General features: G+C 51.3%; 5 protein-coding genes across 5 annotated transcripts; 3 read left to right on the top strand and 2 right to left on the bottom strand.

The window, feature by feature from the left end:
* Positions 1-201: 201 nt before the first annotated feature.
* Positions 202-3,899, bottom strand: MRS44_018085 (uncharacterized protein; the record flags this gene model as incomplete). The annotated part of the gene is made up of 7 exons (XM_065616287.1): positions 202-696; positions 968-1,406; positions 1,692-2,236; positions 2,289-2,647; positions 2,781-3,097; positions 3,146-3,738; positions 3,804-3,899. 7 exons carry the CDS (start codon positions 3,897-3,899, stop codon positions 202-204), a joined length of 2,844 nt encoding a protein of 947 aa, XP_065472359.1.
* A 19-nt stretch (positions 3,900-3,918) lies between these two features.
* On the top strand, positions 3,919-8,913 carry MRS44_018086 (uncharacterized protein; the record flags this gene model as incomplete). The annotated part of the gene is made up of 5 exons (XM_065616288.1): positions 3,919-4,320; positions 4,412-4,440; positions 4,487-4,493; positions 4,717-5,347; positions 6,233-8,913. The coding sequence occupies 5 exons, from the start codon at positions 3,919-3,921 to the stop codon at positions 8,911-8,913; spliced, it is 3,750 nt and encodes a 1,249-aa protein (XP_065472360.1).
* A 424-nt stretch (positions 8,914-9,337) lies between these two features.
* On the top strand, positions 9,338-10,821 carry MRS44_018087 (uncharacterized protein; the record flags this gene model as incomplete). Its single annotated transcript, XM_065616289.1, has 3 exons — positions 9,338-9,560; positions 9,643-9,983; positions 10,111-10,821. The coding sequence occupies 3 exons, from the start codon at positions 9,338-9,340 to the stop codon at positions 10,819-10,821; spliced, it is 1,275 nt and encodes a 424-aa protein (XP_065472361.1).
* Positions 10,822-11,020: 199 nt separating this feature from the next.
* On the bottom strand, positions 11,021-13,856 carry MRS44_018088 (uncharacterized protein; the record flags this gene model as incomplete). Its single annotated transcript, XM_065616290.1, has 2 exons — positions 11,021-13,361; positions 13,411-13,856. The coding sequence occupies 2 exons, from the start codon at positions 13,854-13,856 to the stop codon at positions 11,021-11,023; spliced, it is 2,787 nt and encodes a 928-aa protein (XP_065472362.1).
* Positions 13,857-15,963: 2,107 nt separating this feature from the next.
* MRS44_018089 (uncharacterized protein) lies at positions 15,964-20,952 on the top strand (the record flags this gene model as incomplete). The annotated part of the gene is made up of 4 exons (XM_065616291.1): positions 15,964-16,945; positions 16,993-17,038; positions 17,095-18,694; positions 18,751-20,952. 4 exons carry the CDS (start codon positions 15,964-15,966, stop codon positions 20,950-20,952), a joined length of 4,830 nt encoding a protein of 1,609 aa, XP_065472363.1.
* Positions 20,953-21,260: the final 308 nt, after the last annotated feature.

A 21,260-nucleotide genomic window follows, 5' to 3' on the forward strand; every position in this document is an offset into this window, starting at 1 on the left:
TTATTGTAGTCGGCGGCGTGTGGTGCAGCGCAATTGGCGCACTGGATCCGCTCGGGGTTGGGGCATGTTTCAGCGTCGTGTCCGTTTCCTCCACAGATCCGGCACTTGGTGATTCTCGTGCAGTTCAGTTGAGTGTGGAAGTCCCAGCAATTGACGCATTGTTTCGGTTTGCTCACTTTAGTGATTGGTCGCGCGAGCTTGCTAGTGCCAAAGAGGCAAAAGCGGCTTTTCGGTTTCTGGTCGAACGCGACGACAACGTTGGCGAGTCCAGTGGCGGTTAGGGACTTCTTCGTCGGGGTGGCATTTTACTGGCTTAAGTCCAGTCTGGGCTTGTACCTCTTCTTGGATTCTCTCGATTAGGTCTACCCTCTCGCCTCCTAGGGATTGGAAGCCGGTGGGGCAGTCCTGCACGACATAGGTGTGCCACTTGACCATCGGTTCGACTTTGTCGGCACCGAGGTTCGCTCCAATTGTGCTGGCTTTTGCAAGGATATGGTCCCGGGTGGTGGCGTCGACGGGCCGTACCGCCCAGCCGGTCTTGGTCCTAGTCGCCTGCGGAATTTTTCCGATCGTGAGGTTGCAGTGTTCCGCGACAAAGGTACGGATCGCAAATGGTTCATTTCCCCAGGCAGGGGAGTCCGGGTCTAGACGAATGAAAACGCGGATATCGTCAGTTGGCACTTCAGGGGGGGCACACTGCTGTTTTTGTTTTGGTTGTCACGTGCGCGGTTGGGTATTTTCGGGGTCTCGCTGGGCCCCATGCGCTGGGCGTCTGAGGGAGTCGGCGTAGGTGTTGGACTTAAGACGAGTCTGGGCTTCGGCGACGGTTGCGCTCGGCTCGCCATTCAATGTATTGTTCCAGTGTTCGAGGAAGGTCTCAGAGAATTCCTTTGCGGCATGGTACGCCGGTCCGGTGGTGAATTGTTTGGTGGCCTCGTCAATTTGCCTTGCAGAGTGTCGCGAAGACCTGGACTCTAGCTTGGAGTCTGTCACTGGCTTCGCTGGCAATTGGGCCGCCAGCATCGAAAGTGTTGATGGCAGGGCCAGTAGCTTGGGTGTATCCGAAGACATCGCTGCTGGGGGGGCTCGGTTGTCGTGGCTGTTGTTGTTCTTGCTCTTGCTCCTGGTCGGTGGTTCGGTCGGTCGCGTTTCCGTTGGGCGGCGCATCTTCCTGATGTTGTCTTGCGCGTGGAGTGCGTTGCGCATCGCCGGGAGGGTTGATTGGTGCCTCGTACAGATTGGCTTCAGAGCCATATAGTTCGGCTTGTCGTGCGAGTTGGCTGAGGTGCTGAGGCGTGCGCTCGCCGAGCTCAAAAGTGCTCCTCGTGGCTGGCGACGAAGCCGTCACGAGGGCGTCCGGGTACGGTGTTAAGGGAATTGGTGTGCCGCGGGCGACTTCCTTAACACTAGGTGCCAAGGAAGTGTTGTGCAGGAGGGAAGTTTTTGCCAGTGAGGGCCAAGAACCTCCACATCGTTGGCTATAGGGTGGCTAGCGATAAGGTCTTTCCAGTAGCTGTCTCGAAATTCCGGATAAGTGCCCACATGCCGTGTCCAGTCGTAATTGACGTCGATATCGCGGTGGCCAAGTAGGTCAAGACCTTCCTGGGTAAGGGGGTTGTCAGGTAAAAGGGCGGCGAGACGGGATCCAGTCTTCGTCATCAAATTCCTCCTCCACCGGCAGAGTCTCGTACTGATCCTCTTGAGGTTGTAATCGAGCCTCTTTTGGCCGGCCGTAATGGTCATCACCATGACTGTGGTGCTGCCAACAATAGGAGAAGGCCTTGGCGTGAGAACTAAAACGCTGGCCGTCAAATGTGAGGAGCTCATCAAGCCGGCGATGTGGGTGGTTCAATGTTAGCTTTACACGGCAGTAATCTGGCCACTGTTGACCTTCTGGATCAGCCTGATAGCGAGGAAAGTAGACCAATACACGAGGCCTGCCGTTAACGTTGCCTGGCTGCCATTGCTTCCACATGGAAGGGTTTCTAGAGAGGAAATTCCAGTATTTGAGAAAGGAAACGTAGGTCAGGTCCTCTAAGGCCTCTGGGCGTCGACAGTACTTTTCGTAGATGTTGGGGGCCTCGTCAACCTCATCGCCATCGATCCGTAGGGAGCGGGAATGCCTGTCAGGATTACGGCAGTCAACGTATAGACAGGTTCGTGAGCCCTCCTGTAACGGCAGGCCGAGGAGCAAGTGGCTAACCTCCTGTTTTGAGTAATCCCGCTCAGCAACTAGCTGATTTAGGAGCTTTGACGTGAAGGAAACCAGGGGGGTTGTGGTCCTTGACCCGGGGCATCAGGGCCTTCCCAATCTGAGCAAAAGACTCGCTCTTCTTTTCCGACTTGGAGCAGTATTTGGCTGCGTAATCGATCACCTGCTGTAGGCTCGTGCAGGGCGAGACATCTGTATTGGCTAGCCACGCAACGGTAAGCAAGCGGTTGTAGTGGTTAATCTGGCTATCGTTCCGCTCGCCCCTGAAGCTCCAGTGCTTAGAATGAGGAACCTTTTCAAGGGAGGCTAGTAGGCGCTGCCCGTGAGGAAATCCAAAGCGGCACTCTACCTGCTTGGTATGCTTGTTGAGCTGCATACAGTAGTTGTTGCAGCGGTGGCGTTGCACGCGGTTGACTACCATTGATAGGAACTGAACTGTAAGGGCATGCCCCAATAGATTACTGGTCAGGGGATTCCCTTCCCCAGGCGCCTGTACCCGCTGAGGCTCTGGGTTAACAGCAGATACGTGATATCCCCCAGATTCGGGCGAATTGCTCTCGGGACTGACCATCATCAGGATCTAAGTCAGGGTGGCCATTTAACCAATATAGGCCGTGGTGGTGACTGGAACCCCTACCCTGCCACTCGTAGCGACCCCAAAAGTCCGTTAGGTTAAACTTCTGCTTCAGAACAATAGTCCTGAAGAGCGTATAACGCTTATGGAAGTGATAAGCGGCAATGTGGGCGTTGTCTCGCAGTAATCGCCGGGACAGAGCCATCCGCGCCGCCTCAGGAGCTGCTTTCCACTCTTGGAATCGAGGCATATGACGATATAGGGACTCCCAGTGGTAATCAGCCGCACTTGCTGTAACGAAAAGGCCAGGCCTGCCTAGATTATAGGCATATGCCTCCAATTCCTTCCTTTGCTTATACCAATATGGACGGGTGCCCCTGATTACGGCGGCTTGGCGCGTGATCGACTGGATCAGGGCCTGAGCCTCTGGCTCGTCAGGCTTAGCCATCGCTTCCTCTATGTCAGCGCGCGTAAGGGGTTGACGGCGGCCTTCGTGTTGCTTGACTGAGTAGTTGCTTCGCTTTCTGACCTGCGCACGTAACAGCGTGTTGAGGGCGACGAAAGGCCACGTCTTATGGCGGGCAAAACGTCCGTCTTGCCATCTCATCGCATGGGCAAGGTAGTCCTGGTACGTGATGCTCCGTAGGCGAGGCTCCACGAAGTCCGCCTTGCCGTCAGGGTAGAGAGTAGGGAACGCGAGCGATAACAGCGGCTGGGAACGGTTGAATTCATTCATAGGAGTTCTGCGAATGGAAGGCAGTGGCATCTGGTGCTGAGCCTGCGCGTTAGGCGGCATATGCTCAAGATCAGCCATACACTCAGGGTCAGGGGTACCATGAAGGAATCGGGACTGTAGGGCGTTTAATTCGGTATCGGTAATCTGCAAATTCGGGACCGCTGAGGCGTCGGCATCGCTAGGATCCTCTTCTAGAGCCTCCTCGACAACTTCCGCCTAGCGTCTTTGCACGCGTACAAGAATATTTGCAGAAACAGCTGGAAAATGACGACGAGTATCACCGTGCCCTCTCCGAATTCACAGCTGGAAAATGACGACGAATGTATACAGGCCGTGCCCAGACGGCTTATCCAATAAGCACAGCGCTTCATACACATGGCTTCCGAATGCGTAGCAATGGCGTGGCAGTGCCTCCTCAACCAGGGCTCGATTCTGGCTAGAGTAGCTGTGAAGGTAATGAACACGCTTGCAAACTCCGTACCTTCAGAACGAAGTTTCTCTGCTATCAGTTTCATACACACGAAAGCTCGAAATCGCCTTACGCCCATGCACGCGGACATGCAGGCCTTCATTTTTATGAATGATCGCGTATTAGATCTCCTTAAGGATCAGAAGTACGCCCATAAAAAGCGCTGGGCGGATCTTGAGGAGAAGGACTGGCTGGAACTTGAAGATTCGTACCTCGAGTTGTTTGTGAATGCGCAGGGCAAGAAGGTCTGGATGGATGGTGTGATGGCCTCTGCCAATGGAGATTTCGAGTGGGAAGGTGTCTTGCAGTCGACAGGTGATATATTGGGGGTTGGTACTGAAGTGGAATCAGTGGTTGGAGACTAGAGTGACAGGAGACCAGGACTGTATGAATGCTCGTACTCAACTATTGCCTAAAAAGGAAGGAGGAAATTTGTATGGTACAGTTTTGTACGTACAGAAAAGTTGTACGTACGTACAGCTACCCAAAATACAGTACGTACGTACGTACGTGTACAGAAAAATGCATCACTATTCACAGTTGGTATTGAGATATTGCCACGATCAGGAGATTCATCTGCCCCTTCATCAACCGCCGGCCTCCCACTCCTCTGACGTAGTTCTTACGCAGCTGGTATTTAGTATGGCTAAATAACCCAAGCCGGTCTCATGCCACGCAACTCCTGCAAGCAACGCAAATTACACCTGATGGCTAAATCACAACAGCAAAAAGCAAGCCCATCCTACTTTCCTCCCGGTATCTTCGGCCCAGAGGAACCATCGTATGCAATCAAGGCCTTGGTTCGCTCCTGGCTGACCATCCAAGAAGCTAAGGACATCTACCAACAGTTCCAAAAATCCTGCATCAGAAACCGCCAGGTCCTGTGGAGCGGAATGGTCCGTGAAAAGGCGCAACAATGGGCAGAAAAACACCGGCTTCAGACGTTAACAACAGCATTGGGAACCCTCCTAAACCCTTCTCACCCCCATTGTCCCTATCATCCGAAATCATCTGCCGGGTGGAGTAAATACATTCACGGTGCTTCAGTCTTATTTGCCTGGTATATTTCTCAGGGAGACTCTGTAACGGTCCTGTCGCAGCCTCCACCACAACGGTTCCATCCCTCCGGGCGGACATTCTATCAAACAGTAGAAGAGCCTATCATCAAGGGCGAGATGGGCAACAGGCCTGTCCAAAAGATCACAGTCGTTCATCCATCTGTGGGAGGAAAGGCCGAGAACTTCAAGTATGAAATATGGCCCAACGACAAGTCGTCCCTGTGGACCAAGAACTTTGGGATACAGGACATTTTCACACGCTGGAGAGTGATCAAGGGAGAGAAAAAGCGGCAAGTCAGTAATTATTTCAAGGTAAATCGTTGACAATGACAGAGCATGACCTGATTGATGAACAGCAGCCATCAGAAGAACCAAGTGTGGGTTCAGCAGCCAATTCACCCGTTTTAAACACGCAGCAAAGTGAACTCAAATCAGCTAAGAGGAGGAAAAAGAAGAAGAAAAAGAAGATCAAGGTTATCAAAAGCAGGAAGGGGAGTGGAAACATCTTGAAATGCTCAACCAATGACAAGGCGGTTGGGAAACAATGCATAGCGGTGGGTATTCGGCTAGCAAGCAAGAAAAGGAAGAAGGAAAATAAGGCTGAGACAGTGGGCCATTTGGAGAATTAAAGAAAAGAGGAAACGATATCAGGGCTCTCCGAAATAAGAGCGTTGGGGCGGCGGTGGTAAGGATGTGGGAAAGGATGGAATGATGCTATCAAGAACCTCGACAGCCAGAGTGGTTGAAAAGCAGGGCAAAAGTCTTCTTAAGTAAGTAAAACCGCACGACACATGAGCTATATGATTCTCCACTGCAATGTATAGAGTGAAATTGGGGTTCTCTTGTCCCAGGACAAGATCAGAAGATTGCTAGATTCTTTGGTGGCACTTGAAGCTAGATATAGACCAGCTGGCTCGGATCTTCACGTTTTATCAACTCATCCATAATCGTCACGGAGACCGGGATGCTTTGTCCTCTACAAAGGCTTAGGTATGATATCCATATGAACATCTCTCAACTGCATTGCAAATTTGGTGAAAGCTTGGTCGGAGTATACTGAGATCTAGAGTGTGCGCTTTTAAGCTTTACATGCTTAGAAAAAAAATGCAGACACCAATACTAACAACGCAGTCCTGGCCAATATCAAACTTGTTGAGAAACAATGTTACTAGATTTCGGTTAGCTGGGTATAAGGCCGGGAAAGACATCAATCAATTCAAGCTTGGCCCACGAGCACACGTTGGATATCTCGTTGGCTACCATGCCAGCAATATCTATCGTATTTGGGTCCCCAAGCTCAATCAGGTTATCCTGTCCCGAGACGTACGATTCAATGAGGGGGAATTCTTTGATCCAGAGCAAGAGGAACAGCTCGAGACGGAAGCGGTCGCGGAATACAGGCCAACACCGCAGGCATTGGAGCCACTTCCTCAGCGAGACTGGGACACGATCTTGGACGAATTTCTCTATGAGTTCGATGACCACATCTTGGGTTTCAGCCCAGACGGTTCGAACTCGGGGGTGGAAGACGCTAGAGGAACTACAGACAACACGTCACAGCCTGTACAGCCTCTATCGCAAAGACTTCTCACACCTCTGGGCGAACCACCAATTCTTCCGACGCCGGACCCAACACCACAGCTGGACAGTAGGGACGCCTCACCAGCTTCCGGGTCAACCGGCTCGAACACCTCAACACCAGACCCGCCGTTGCCAGCAGACCCGAGCTCACCTGCACAACGGTCTGAGGCTGGTCCAGACAGTGATCTTGACGAATATCATGACACCACGACACGAAGATCAGCTGCGCCACCACCAGATGGCCAATTCGAAGACATCGAGCCAAGTCATGACATTTCAAGTTCAACTGAGTCACGCGATCTTAGTCCTGAAGGAGTCACCCGGGACATGATCGTAGTTCAACCGCTGAACCCACGCCGGCGACCTTCCTCAGAAGGCAACAGCATGCAACCGGACAAGCAGCCGTCAGGTGACCAAACAACTCCTGAAGCTCGCGGCACCACGCGCACACGCCGCAGCCAAAAGGAACTCTACGGTGACCAACCGACTCGCAAGAGCGACCGGACACCAAAGCCAAATCGGAGGTATGATGATTACGTGCACAGCGTTTTCACTACCCTGCTTCCAACCGACCAACATCCAGAGGGAAACCTCGCAACATTTCATAGCGTCTTTCTCGCCGCAGTCTCCAAGACGGCACGAGATCACCGATTTCACCGGGATGACCTTGTACGACTTCCTAAGCGATATCAGGATCTAGAAGACCACCCAATGGGTCCAGAATTCAAAGCAGCCATAAGGAAGGAGTTGCACGATCTCCTACGACGAGGCACCTGGAGACTGATCGAACGCGAAAAAGCTCGTGGACTACCCCTTCCACTGAAGTGGGTGTTCACCTATAAGTTCGATCAAGATGGCTACCTCCAAAGGTGCAAGGCTCGCATCTGTGTCCGTGGGGATCTCCAAGATGATGATGGGGGACTGGAAACTTATGCCGCCACGCTCGCAGCAAAGACCTTCAGGATCATGATGGCAACAGCTGCACGATTCGATCTCGAGATTCGACAATTCGACGTTGGGAACGCATTCCTCTACAGCGACCTCAAGAAGGACCAACCCGTCTACGTTCAGCTTCCTAAGGGATATGTGGAACTTGGTTTCCTGAAGCCAGGGGAAACGTCGACCATGATTGCGGAACTCGACAAGGCCCTCTACGGTCTTCGCGAGGCTCCACTCCTTTGGTATAACGAGATTTCTGAGACACTAAAGCAAGCAGGGATCGATCGCACGGATGAAGAACCTTGCGTTTTTACCAACGGCAAGATCCTAGTTCTCATCTATGTTGACGATATCCTGATCCTCAGCCCCCGGCAAGAAAAGAAGGTAGTTGGCGACCTCGTTCAACATCTCCAATCCAAATACAACCTGCGCGAAGAAGAGTTCAAATGGTATCTTGGCATCAGAGTCATTAGGGATCGACCAAATCGGAAGATCTACCTCTGCCAAGACGCTTACGTTGAGAAAATCGCACGAAAATTCAAGCTCTGCGATTCGAAACTTCGAGTGCCATCGATCCCGATCACAACGATCCCTCTTGTCAAGTATGACGGACAAGCCTCCAAGGAAGAAATCAAGGCGTATCAGGAACGAGTTGGGTCTTTGATGTACATCGCAGTTATGACCAGGCCGGACATAGCCCATGCAGCAGTCCAGCTTGCAAGGTTCTTGACAAACCCATCGCCTGAACACCTTGCTGCAGCCAACCAGTGCATCCGTTACCTCTACGCGACGAGATTCCTTGCCATTGTCTATGATGGGATGCACGCAGGAGAGGCTCTTGTGATCGCAAGCGATGCGTCATTTGCAGATGACATCGAGACCCGCCGCTCATCGCAGGGATATGTCATGACACTGTTCAACGGACCGGTCGTATGGAAGGCTGGTCTCCAAGACACAGTCACGACTTCTACAACCGAAGCAGAAATCTTGAGTCTAGAGAGAACAGCCAAGGAGAGCTACGCCCTAGACCGCCTGCTCAGGGACATCTCTCTTGATCTTGGACCCCTAAAGATATACTGCGACAATCTTCAGTCGATCCGACTTGTGGTTGAGGAGAACCAGAGAATTACGACGAAGTTGCGACATGTTGACGTCCAGAACATGTGGCTGAAGCAGGAATTCAAGAAAGGTAGATTTCTGGTGGAATATCTCAAGACAGATCAGATGCCAGCAGACGGATTGACAAAAGCCCTATCGAGAGCAAAGTTCGAGCACTTTCGATCGATGCTGAACCTGATGGACATCAAGAGGGAAGTGGATCTGGAAGAGAAGCCTATGGAATGATGATGGTGATCCTGTGGCTGATAGTGATAGCTTCCGTCAGCGTTGACTTGATCACTCAACGCTGGGGGGTGTGTCGCATATCAGCCTGTCGCACACACGGCATAGCCCACCGGATTATTTCCGGAATTCCACTCGGAATTTCCGTTCCACACGGATTTCCGTCTTCTATATAAGACAGCAACGTCTTTCTCTTTTGTATAGTACAATGGCCCCTTAGATAATTCTCATCAATTGACTGGTGCCATCAATGATCCCTGTGGAGCCAATTGTCTGACACAGACTTAACGGCCGGGGAGCCGTGAAAGAGCAGATTCAGCCTCGCCGACGTTTATCCAAGAATCAAGAGGACAGACTGGCTTTCTGGATACTCCGTCAGGAATCCTTAGGCTATGCTCCGTCCCACGATCAGATCCGCGCTTGCGTCATGGGCTTGTTGAGACAGCAGGGCGAACATCCCGAGTTAGGACGCAATTGGGTGGCCAGATTTATCAATCGCCGTGCAGACCTCAAGACCAAGATGGGTAGACGCCAAGAAGCTAAAAGGTTCGACTCTTTCACACCCAAGGCAGTTCACTGGTACTTTGATATCAGGGAGGGCCAGTATGGCTGGATCAAGCCTGAAAACACCGTCAACGTTGACGAAGGGGGTATTATGACTGGTTTCGGCAAGCATCTATCTGTATACCTTGTCAGTGCTTGAAATTTGACTTACTAATCCTTTTTATTTAGGCTTAGACGGCCTGGTTGTTGGAAGCGCGGACCCAAAGAGGAAGGCATTTCTCAAGGGACCACAGACTCGGAATTGGACTTCATTTATCGAGGCTATCACTGCTGACGGCCGCGCCTTGATCCCTGGCATAATCTTCAAGGGGAAAGAACTCCAGAAACAGTGGTTTCTTGAAGAATTTAAGAAGATAGCAGACTGGTATTACATAACTTCGCCTAACGGGTGGACTGACGACCACATTGGCGTTGAATGGCTTGAAAGAGTCTATCTGCCCCAGACCATGCCTGCCGACGACTCTGATGCGAGACTGATCATTTTAGATGGTCATGGGAGTCATGCAACGGTATGTTCTTCGTTCTCTTCAGCCCAAGATCACTACTGAGCGACGGAAGGATGAATGGATGGCCACGTGCTTTTTGAACAACGTTTATTGTTGCTATTTGCCAGCACACTGCTCTCATGGGCTCCAGCCGTTTGATAATGGAGTATTCAATGCCTCCAAAGCCGCATATCGACGAGAATTGGAAAAGTTCGCTTCGTTGACTGATTCCACTCCGATGGACAAGGTTAATTTCATCAGGGCCTACGCCAAGGCGCGTCGAGTTGGAATGACCGAGAAGAACATACTCTCTGGCTGGAGGGTTACTGGGAATTGGCCGATCTCACGTGCCAAAGCGCTACGGCACCCAGAAATCCAAGAAGATGGGCCAGATGGCAGCCCAAGAGCGACTCCCGAACCCAGGCCGTATTTTGACTCGGACGATACACCACAGACGAGCCGTCAAATCCGTGATCTTGGGCTGAACAAGACGCCAAAGACACGAAGACGGTACAACGTAATAGCCAAGGGGTTTGAGGCTCAACAGCAGACGGTAGCGGCGCATACTGCGAGGATTGCTAGCCTAGAGGAGGAATTGGCTCGCTTGAAGAGAGGGAAGAAGAGGAAGGCGGTGCCGAATCCTAACAAACGTTTTATGGCTCTTGGTGAGACCTTAGCTGGTGGAGAAGCCATACGAGAAGAGGAGACTCAAAATATGCCTGTTGTGGTGGAAGGTGGCTGTTCAGGCGAGCAGGAGTCAGAATCGGAGGCTGCCTCGGTCATTGAGGTCAGAGAGGAAACCATACCCCATCAACCAACCACGCGATCAGGGCGGCTTATCAAAAGACCGAGGATTCAATAGATATGTGCATTTTTATTTATAAAACGAAAAATTTTGCGCATATCTATCATTTTGGTCAAGTTCTGTGTAAGTAAAGTTGCTCATTTTTGGTGGTGCTTTTTTTGTTTTGCGTGGCGAAAGAGTGGTGGTGTCGAAAGGGTGGTTGTGCATGGTAGCCCCAACTTGATTACAATTACCTACTATAAGCTACCTAGCTACCTTACTTAATTCCAAAGCGACTTCGTCTCCTTCCAGCACGTAAAAGAGTTAATACTTGATCCCAATACTCCTGAGAAGGTGTCGTTTTTACATCTTCCCCCAGTTCTTCCACTGTGTCCAAAAGGTAACACCCCGCCTCGTTGGGCTGTGCCCCGAGACTGAGCAACGTCTTCACCATTTCAAGCCTCTGGCATATGAGCTGCTCCTGAAGTCGCTTCGCAATAGGACCGTAATGAGACATGTCCTCATAGGTGCGGTAGCTACAATCTTGCCAGCCAAAAATTGCATTTGCCAACAGAGGCCTGCTAGTCGCATCCGGTTTGATAAGGCTCTTGTCGTCTTCCACCTTGACCCTGACGTAAGGGACGACGGCGAACTGGGCAGCAATGCCAACCGTACGCTTCCTGTTATTTCCAATGAAGTCAGAGTGTTCTTGTGTGAGCGACCAATGGTTAGCACAGGCGCTGGATCCCTTTTTTCGTTTGCCCCAGAGAGAAAACCATGGTTTTGCTTTCGGCAAAGCTGATGCCTGAGGCGTTGCCAGCTTCGAACTGAAGATGTAACCCTTTCTTCCGAGGCTGGCTGCCCGCTCACACAAGGCGGCGTCGAACTTGTCGACTGCTCGGACGAGGCGCTGGCTGATGGATGGCGAGTCAACGACTTGTGTCGCGTACAGAAATCCAAGGAAGACAAAATCCCAGAAAGCCAACCCAGAGAAGCCCAGATGTCGGTGGATCTTGTCCTGGCCAAGTCGCCTCGTCAAGACCTCTAACAAGACCAGGTTTGGGTTGAAGTCCTCTGGTGCTTGAGCACGTAGTCTCTCACTTTCAGTCGTCTGTAATACCCAGTCTCGTGCAGTGCGATGAAGAAAGGTCACAATCCCGTTGTCACCCAGCTCCAAGAGGCCTTTGGTAGAGCTGTCTAAGCGCCTCTGCACAATCAAGTTCATGTTTTCTTCCATCTCGTTGGTGAAACTGCCACCCTCTGGCAGGTCCTCTCCATCCGCCATCCAGAGTGTTACTGCATGCAACGGCTTCAGAGTGGCAATCATGAGTTGATAGTAACGAGCCGAGTTCTCAAAGTCCTCGGGCTCGACCCTCTCCCCCATTCTGCTGTACAGTTTGAACAAATCGGTTGGCAGATCGTTGACAACCTCTTGAAGATCGCTGAGGCTTCGGCCTCGGGAGAGACTGTGGATGAGGTCTCGCACCACCAAGAAGACCCATAGGAACACCCCCTGTGCTTTGTTTGAGATCTCTTGAAGCAAATCCTTGGCTTGTTCTGGGAAAAGCGCCCGTCGTTCTCGAAACGCTCGGCATGCTTCGAAATTATCCCTGATGAATGATGAAATGTCATTCTGCGTGAGGGATTGCATTGCCAGCATCGGGTATTGATCAAAGGCGTCTGAAAAATCCGTCCACGGACGGCTGGCCACGCATACCTTGACGCCATGGTTGGTGACCAAGTCCCGGACAAACTGGATCAGCACCGCCGGTTCGCCCTCAAACTCATCAAGTCCATCCAAGAATAGCGCTAGCTTGAATGATTTGCCGTTCTCGGATACCAAGTTGGAAAATGCGGACCGGAGCTCGTCCCAGCTCCAAGCCGGTCCAGGTGTTTCCAGTCCACGCAAGATATGATGCACTGTCCATCTCTGCGGCGTCACTCGGGCCACCATATCCGGCCTAGACCGCAGACACTGCCAGAGAAGCGTCTGCAACAAGCCCTCCCTTGACTTTTGTAGGTTGTTCTGCCCGGCCTCCCAGAAGTAAAAGTACCCTCGGAGCAGAGGCAAAGTTCCCGCCCAGGCTTGTAAATGTTGCTTGGTTAAGGAATGGTTGACGATGAAGTTCATCAAGGTTGACTTGCCGGATCCTGGCTTGCCGGTGATCCAGTATACCTTGCTGGACGATTCTTGGAGCCACCGGCGAAAGGATTGGCGATTGCCCCCTTGGGTATTATGAAGTTGGTTGCGAAAAATCCACCGATACGTGTTGTCGTAGGGTTTGGGTATTGCCTTTTCTCTTGCTTCGATGTCAGAGAACTGGGGACTCTGTATAATCTGACTCTGGATGTTTTCGTCGAGCTTGCCGTCTCCCGCCGAGACTTGAAGATTGTGTCGCACATGGGCATCGGACGGTCGCCACTCTGCTTCCCAGAGTTTTCTGAAGAGTGCCTCACGCTTTGCTGGCCCCAAAACCTCATCCGTAGTTGTCATTTGGTCCAAGTCTCGGAAGAAGTCATCAAGTTTGGCGTTGTTGCGATCGACAGCCTGCGAAATTTGGCGAATTTGGGAGCTTAGACCCTGATCACTGTTTGCTCCCTGGAGCCTCTCCTTTTCCCTAGATGGATTGTAAGACGGACGTCACTCGTGATCGTTTAGGTACTCACCAGAGAGCGACCAGCATAGCCATCATCATCTCAGACCGGATTTGCTGGAGTCGTTGCTCTAGCTTTTCAAGCTTGCTTTTGGACCACATAGACTTCGCGGCGATGACAACGCTGGCTTTGGCATGGTCCAGCCTAGAGGTCCCTCTAGCCTGGAGAGATCCTAGCACGGTTCGGATTTCTATTGTGATGTCCTGGCATTCCCGGCACAGTCTGATAAGGGTTTCGTCAGAGGCGGTTGATGCTCGGGAAGTGGAGGCATCAAGAGCTTTGGTGACTTGATCACCGATTCCTGCGAGGTCCTTGATTACGGTAGATAAGGGAGCAACATCAGGTTTCCTGCCATCGGGGGATTTGTATATAGTGCGTGTTTCTGATATAAGGTTGTAGGCAAACTCGACAAAGGTGACGACGGTACCAGCAACTTGAAATGCCGTGATTGGATCCATTCTATTAGGAAGCAATTAGTTAGCGGCTTCGAAGTCGGAAGTTGGCTCTAGTAATTCAACGTTCACAGACTCGAACTCTACTAAACGGATTGAGGCATTTTCCCCGCGCATTTCGCCAGGCGGTCGAATAAGGCAGAATCGGTCAGCTGGCCCCTGGGCGGCAGAGTGGCGTAGCTTACGGATGGATGGATGGATGGATTTTATTTCGCCAGGAGGGAAGTCCCCATAGGGCCTTGGCTCAATCTAGTTCACATTTCAGTACATTTGGTACCTGACACCCCAAGCCCCACGGATCGTCGTCTCATCGCTTGGTCAAGTACAGAGGCCGATAGGGAACACTATTGCAAAACCCCCTGTCAGTTGTCTTTATGGCCCCTTCCCCACTATTAAGCCAGAAATCACCCCACACCTTATTAGTCCAGTCATATGGAGATCATGGGGTCAGGGAATGACGGGTTGTTCAGAAAACCAAATTTTCCCAAAACAAAGTAAAATTGGTACATATAATAGAGCGATAAAATCTTAACCGAATGCATCTAGTCCCATAATTTTCACTACCTCATGGCGTAAGTTATCGTGGTTTGAAATAATTGTCGGATTGAAGCTCGACAAAATGGTTGATGACATAAGAAAGTCTTGGCTCAGAAAAAAAATCGAAAGTAGAATAGTGCGGACCCGCTCGAAAAGCCTTGGCTCAGAAATATTCAAGAGAAGGGAATAGCTCCGTATCCTAGCAGGGTCGTCCGAAACTTGTTGCCTAGGAAAAAGCAATAACGTCGCAACAGGATCAATGATGGGTTTAGGGTGTCGGGTTTCGTTTGTGTTCGGGAGGACCCAGCCAATAAGATCGCGCCTTCGACGAACAGCACCCTTGTCGATTTCAGGAACTAGTACGCATTGGTTTTAAATCGAACGCTATCCCTGTTAAACAGCGCGGTACCCCGGTTCGTTTGATAAGATAAGGGATAGTCCGGATACCGCAACCCATCATATATTTGCCGACTCAAACTAGACCCCAAACCTACGATAAAACTATTAATGATAGAATTAAAGCATACAATAGGGTCTTTAAACTTATATTATCCATGTATTGATAAGTTCATATTCGTAATTGCGGTTATATTCGTCTTGCAAGTTGTTGACCTCGTCGTCAACTCAAGTGCTGCCGCCAATCAGATTTTAACGGTCAAACTCAACCGCTTTTAGTTTTTGCAGTCACCGTATTTGGGTTAGTGCATGGCAATAGACGCCATGCCTCATTTGGCATCCGTATTTGCTTTTTAAAACCTTCCTTCAAGCAGCACCGGATCAATTGCATATCCGTTGAAACGCATATTATATAATATGAGTTTAATTAAGGGGTTGCGATGAGTTCATGTATGGAGTGTTGAAATGGGACCGAATTCCAACCTTACTCAAGTATTCACAGTGGAAACGGGCCCCGTTTCCACTTTTTAACCAATTAGCATCTATAGAGTTTGCCCCTGTTACGATGTCAGTAGTGAACTCGTAGAAAACCCCATACAATTTCAAATGGCGCTATTGATGAACAAGGGTGAGCTCATTAAAAACCCGATAGGTGAACTCGTAGATATTTTATCAGCAAAAATTGCCCTTAAGTGGATTTCCCAAAAGATAACGTCAATGGCATATCGCATATTAATTACCAGCATTATTAGACCTGACATACCGTATTGCGCCCGGGTTGAAGCTTCACACTGGTTGATTGATGTGATCGGGGAGTGGATCGTTGTCGCACTGAGCGTGCTAAAAAGGACCAAAGGTAAGGTAAAAGATAATGAGCAGCAGGAAGGAGTGTATTAATTGATTGATGTCTAAAGTGGGGAGTACTCCAGCCCACAGATTTACTTGAAGCACACAGCTTGGTTACTAAGTGCTGTTGTTTCATAAGGCCCGTTGAGCAGTGGCTGATGGCTGAAACATCTTGTACAATTTCAGCCGCACGAAGCTGGTGGTTAGGCATCATTACCCCGCAGGCAAATTCCTCATCCTGCAGCCCAACTCTAATCCTGTTAACGTCGCTCATCACCGTCTTTGGTCCTACAGGCAAAGCTGTTCTTGTATCGCCCATCTCCATTCAAGACACATGTCCAATCCTGAGAACTATACCGTCGGGTGGATCTGCGCGATCCTGACAGAATATGTCGCCGCACAAGAATTCCTCGACGAGGAGCACGACGCGCCCGACTTTGTGCAACCCAACGATAACAACGACTACACATTGGGTAGAATCGGAAAACACAACGTTGTCGTGGCTGTCTTGCCTGACGGTGAATACGGATCGGCTTCCGCTGCTAGTGTAGCCACGAACATGCTAAGCAGCTTTCCAAATGTCAGAATAGGCCTACTGGTTGGCATTGGCGGCGGTGCTCCAAGCGAAAAGCATGATGTTCGCCTGGGCGACATTGTGGTTAGCGCACCTCGCGACGGTGAGAGCGGTGTTTTCGAGTACGATTTTGGCAAGACTATACAGAATCAGGCCTTTCAAACCACACGATTCCTGAACCAGCCCCCGACAACACTTCGAACTGCCGTAAGGGGGATCCAGGCCCAGTATAAGAGAAAGGGGCATCAGCTCGAACAGATTATTGACGCAGTTCTTAAGAAGAACCCGAGGTTGCAGGAGGACTATCAGCGACCGCCGCCAGACACAGACAGGCTTTTTCAAGCTGATTTTATTCACGACCCAAGGGGTTGTGCGGAATTCTGCGTTGTTAATCCATCCAATTTGGTGCAGCGACGCGAACGGACCGAACACGAGGATAATCCTGCCATTCACTACGGTACCATCGCATCAGCCAACCAGCTGATGAAGGACGCCTTAATTCGCAACAAGCTTGTGTCAGGAAAAGGCGTACTATGCTTCGAGATGGAGGCGGCAGGGTTGATGAACCATTTCCCCTGTATTGTCATTCGAGGCATCTGCGACTATTCCGATTCGCACAAGAATGAGGTGTGGCAAGGGTATGCGGCCATGGCAGCGGCTGCATATGCCAAAGACCTTCTCTTACGGATCCTTCCGAGCAAGGTTGAGAATGAGAAGAGAATTATTGAACTTCTTGCAAGTGGTCAGTCAACTAGTGCAAGTTAGATGTGCCTACTTACGGAATTGAAGTTAGTAATATCTTAGAGGCTACGAAGGAAGAAGTGCAAAGTCTTCGGTAAAGGGCGAACATCCCTCTCGTTGAGCCTCGATGACTTACAGCTTTTCAACCAGTACGACCATACTTGTTGTCGACCAGAAAACGGTGTTCGATCGTCTTCCTATTGCAGCCGGAGCCTCTTTCGATTCACGTGCCGAGGAACATAACGCGACCTGTCTGCCCAATACCCGACTCGACCTCCTCCGACAACTACATGAATGGGCGAATGACCCTTGCGCTAAGGCCCTTTTCTGGCTCAACGGCATGGCTGGGACGGGAAAGTCTACCATATCCCGCACTGTCGCTCGGGATTTCGCCAGGTCTGGCCACCTCGGTGCTAGCTTCTTCTTCAAGAGAGGAGAGGCTGACCGAGCAAGCTTGTCCATGTTTTTCACCTCTATCGCAACCCAACTGGCCCAGAGGGTGCCCGCCATCGCGTCATCCATCAAGGCTGCTATCGATGCTGATCCTAATATTGCAGGAAAGGCTGTAGGAGATCAATTTGATAAACTTATTATGCAGCCACTAGAAAATGCTCAGCAACGGGCTGTCGGACTGGATACATTGATGCTTATTATCGATGCTCTTGATGAGTGCGACCAGGAAGAAGATGTTAAACTCGTCATCCGGCTTTTCTCTCGCACCAAGGACCTGCAGTCTCCAAAGCTAAGAATCTTCGTCACAAGCAGGCCAGAACTACCAATTCGCTTTGGCTTCGGTGCCGTGAAAGGCTCATATCAAGATCTTGTTCTTCATGAAATACCGCCTGGTGTCATCAAACATGATATCTCAATTTTCCTAGAGCACGAGCTGGCGAGGATCCGACACGAGTACAATGCCTCCGTCCCCCAAGATCGACAACTATGTGCGAGCTGGCCCGGTCAACCCAACATCCAGACTCTGGTAACGATGGCAATTCCTCTTTTCATCTTTGCCGCTACTGTATGCCGCTTTATCGCTGATCGCAGATGTGGGAGCCCGGATGAACAACTAAATGATGTCCTGCGCTTTCAAACAAGGAGCCAGGAGTCTCAATTGGATGCACTGTATCTGCCTATCTTGAACAAGCTGATTGTTGGCTTATCTACTAAGCAACGGGACAAGGTTCTTGAACGGTTTCGGAAAACCGTCGGCTTTATCGTTGTTCTTGCGAGTCCCCTTTCAACATCTGCCCTAGGTCAGATCCTCAACGTGTCTAAGGTTACTATTGATGATCAATTGGACATGCTTCATTCGGTCCTAAGCGTCCCATCATCGGCAGAGTCGCCCGTGAGGCTACTTCACCTCTCCTTCCGCGACTTCCTAGTGGGCCCTGAGCAGCGCGAAAAGAATCCATTCTGGATAGACGAGAAACAAGCTCACGCGGAGATGGCAGCTAACTGCCTGCGTATAATGGATAGTCTTAAACCGGACCTTTGCTGCATTCAATCCCCAGGTACGCCTCGATCAGCTGTCAAGCCCGAGACGATAGCCGCTTGTCTCCCGCCAGACATTCAGTACTCTTGCCTGCATTGGGTACACCATATGCAACACGTGGAGAGACATGATGCCCATAGCGAACAAGTCTATCGTTTTCTTACTCGCCATTTTCTCCACTGGGTGGAAGCACTGAGCCTCATAGGGAGGACTTCAGACATCCTTGGTCTCATCAAGACATTACAATTGCTTTTCAAGGTAGATAAAGACGATATAGTATCGCAGGCACCGCAGAATCGTTAATTCCGATCTAGACTCAGTATAACAAACAGCTGTCTGGCTTCCTTGAGGACGCCTCGCGCTTTATTCTTGCCCACATCTCGGCCATCGACAGCACGCCTCTCCAGATATATTCGTCTCTACTAGCCTTTGCACCCAAAAGCAGCAATGTGCGGGCAACATTCGAGAGCAAAATCCCTCATTGGATATCTCTAGGGCCAGAAGCAGAAAACGACTGGGGCCAATGTCTCCAGACCCTCGAGGGCCATGGCAACGAGGTCCATTCAGTGGCCTTCTCGCACAATTCGGCGCTCATCGCATCAGCCTCAAGAGACACTACGGTGCGGATCTGGCGCGTCAATACAGGCGAGTGCGTGCGAGAACTCAAGGGCCATCGCGGCCTGGTTTGCTCAGTGGTGTTCTCGCACAACTCGACACTCATCGCATCAGCCTCATCCGACCGGACGGTGCGTATCTGGCGTGCCGACACTGGCGAGTGCGTGCGGGAACTCGAGGGCCATAGCGACCAGGTCTGCTCGGTGGCCTTCTCACACTACTCAACGCTCATCGCATCGGCCTCAAGAGACACGACGGTGCGGATCTGGCGTTCCGACACAGGCGAGTGCGTGAAGGAACTCAACGGTCATAGCGGCTGGGTCTGCTCAGTGGCCTTCTCGCACGACTCAGCGCTCATCGCATCAGCCTCAAGAGACACGACGGTGCGGATTTGGCGCGCTGACACAGGCAAATATGTGCGGGAACTCATGGGACATAGCGACTTGGTCTGGTCAGTGGCTTTCTCGCATGACTCGGCACTTATCGCATCGGCCTCGGGTGACGCGACGGTGCGGATCTGGCGTGCCGACACAGGCGAGTGCGTGAAGGAACTCGAGGGCCATTGCGGCATGGTCCGGTCAGTGGCCTTCTCGCATGATTCGGCGCTTATCGCGTCAGCCTCCCTCGATGGAACGGTGCGGGTTTGGCGCGCTGACACAGGCAAGTGCGTGCGGGAACTCGAGGGTTATGCTAGCGTGGCCTTCTCGCACAACTCGGCGCTTATCGCATCGGACTCATTCAGCAAGATGGTGCGGATCTGGCGCGCCGATACAGGCGAGGGTATGCAAAGACGCAAGGGTCACAGCGACGAGGTCTGGTCAGTGGTGGTCTCGCATAACTCGGCGCTCATCGCATCGGCCTCATTCGACCAGACGGTGCGTATCTGGCGTGCCGACACTGGCGAGTGCGTGCAAGAACTCAAAGGCCATAGCGGCCTGGTTTGGTCAGTGATGTTCTCGTATGATTCAATACTCATCGCATCGGCCTCATCCGACGGGACGGTGCGGATCTGGCGTGCCGACACTGGCGAGTGCGTGCGGGAACTCGAGGGCCATAGTGACAAGGTCTATTCAGTGGTATTCTCGCATAACTCAACACTCATCGCATCAGCATCATCCGACGGGACGGTGCGGATCTGGCGCGTCGATACAGGCGAGTGCATGCGAGAACTCAAGGGTCATAGCAACGCAGTCAGGTCAATAGCCTTCTCTTACAACTCGGCGCTCATCGCATCGGCCTCATTCGACCAGACGGTGCGTATCTGGCGTGTCGATATAGGCGAGTGCGTGCAGGAACTCAAAGGCCATAGTGACCAGGTCTGCTCGGTGGCCTTCTCGCATGACTCGGCGCTCATCGCATCAGCCTCGCTCGACGGCACGGTGCGTATCTGGCGTACTAACACAGGCGAGTTCGTGCGGGAACTCGAAGGCCATCGCTGGGCGGTCGAGTCCGTGGCCTTCTCACACAACTCGGCGCTCATCGCATCGGCCTCACAGGACGAGACGGTACGGATCTGGCGTGCCGATACAGGCGAGTGTATGCAAGAGGTTTACCTTGGCGTTCTTTCCACAACATTATCATTTGAAACTACTAATTTCCGTCTACTTACCGATGTTGGCGCTATCTCTATAGATGGCACGACTTCTATGTATTCTTCTGGGGAGCCTAAGGCCATTAATGGCTATCGCTCAGGCTATCGCTCAGGCTATGGTATCAGCCAGGATCGTCGCTGGATTACATGGAACGGAAACAACTTGCTCTGGCTACCAGCGAGCTTTCGGCCGAGTGAGTCGAGAGTATCAGGATCCAGTGTCGTAATCGGCTGTAGTTCAGGGAGGGTGATTATCTTCAGATTTTCGTCTCAGGAGCTGCCAGAGCTCTTGTACAGCGTCCAGGCCTAAGTGACTAATCAGTTTATTACCATAACTTGCAACGAGGAGGTTAATAGATTCTGGTTAATTTATAACGTTAGGTGACATAAGTCTGACCCCTACTGTAGGGATCTCATTCATGTACGGCCCCGTACACGTACGGCCGGGCCTTAGTCAGCAATAACCCACTGTAACTCCTTCCTATGGGCTATCTTGACCACGTAAAATACAGCTTTTTGCACCCCTTCTATGGCCTTCTTTATGGCATTTACTACAGGTAGGCAGTTTCTTCTCTAATGGCTCTTGCGGCTGCTGGCTGGGGGGCTCTTGTGGCTGCT

Source organism: Fusarium solani (assembly GCF_023522795.1).
Source record: "Fusarium solani strain SB1 chromosome Unknown bctg00000015, whole genome shotgun sequence".
NCBI lineage: Eukaryota > Fungi > Ascomycota > Sordariomycetes > Hypocreales > Nectriaceae > Fusarium > Fusarium solani.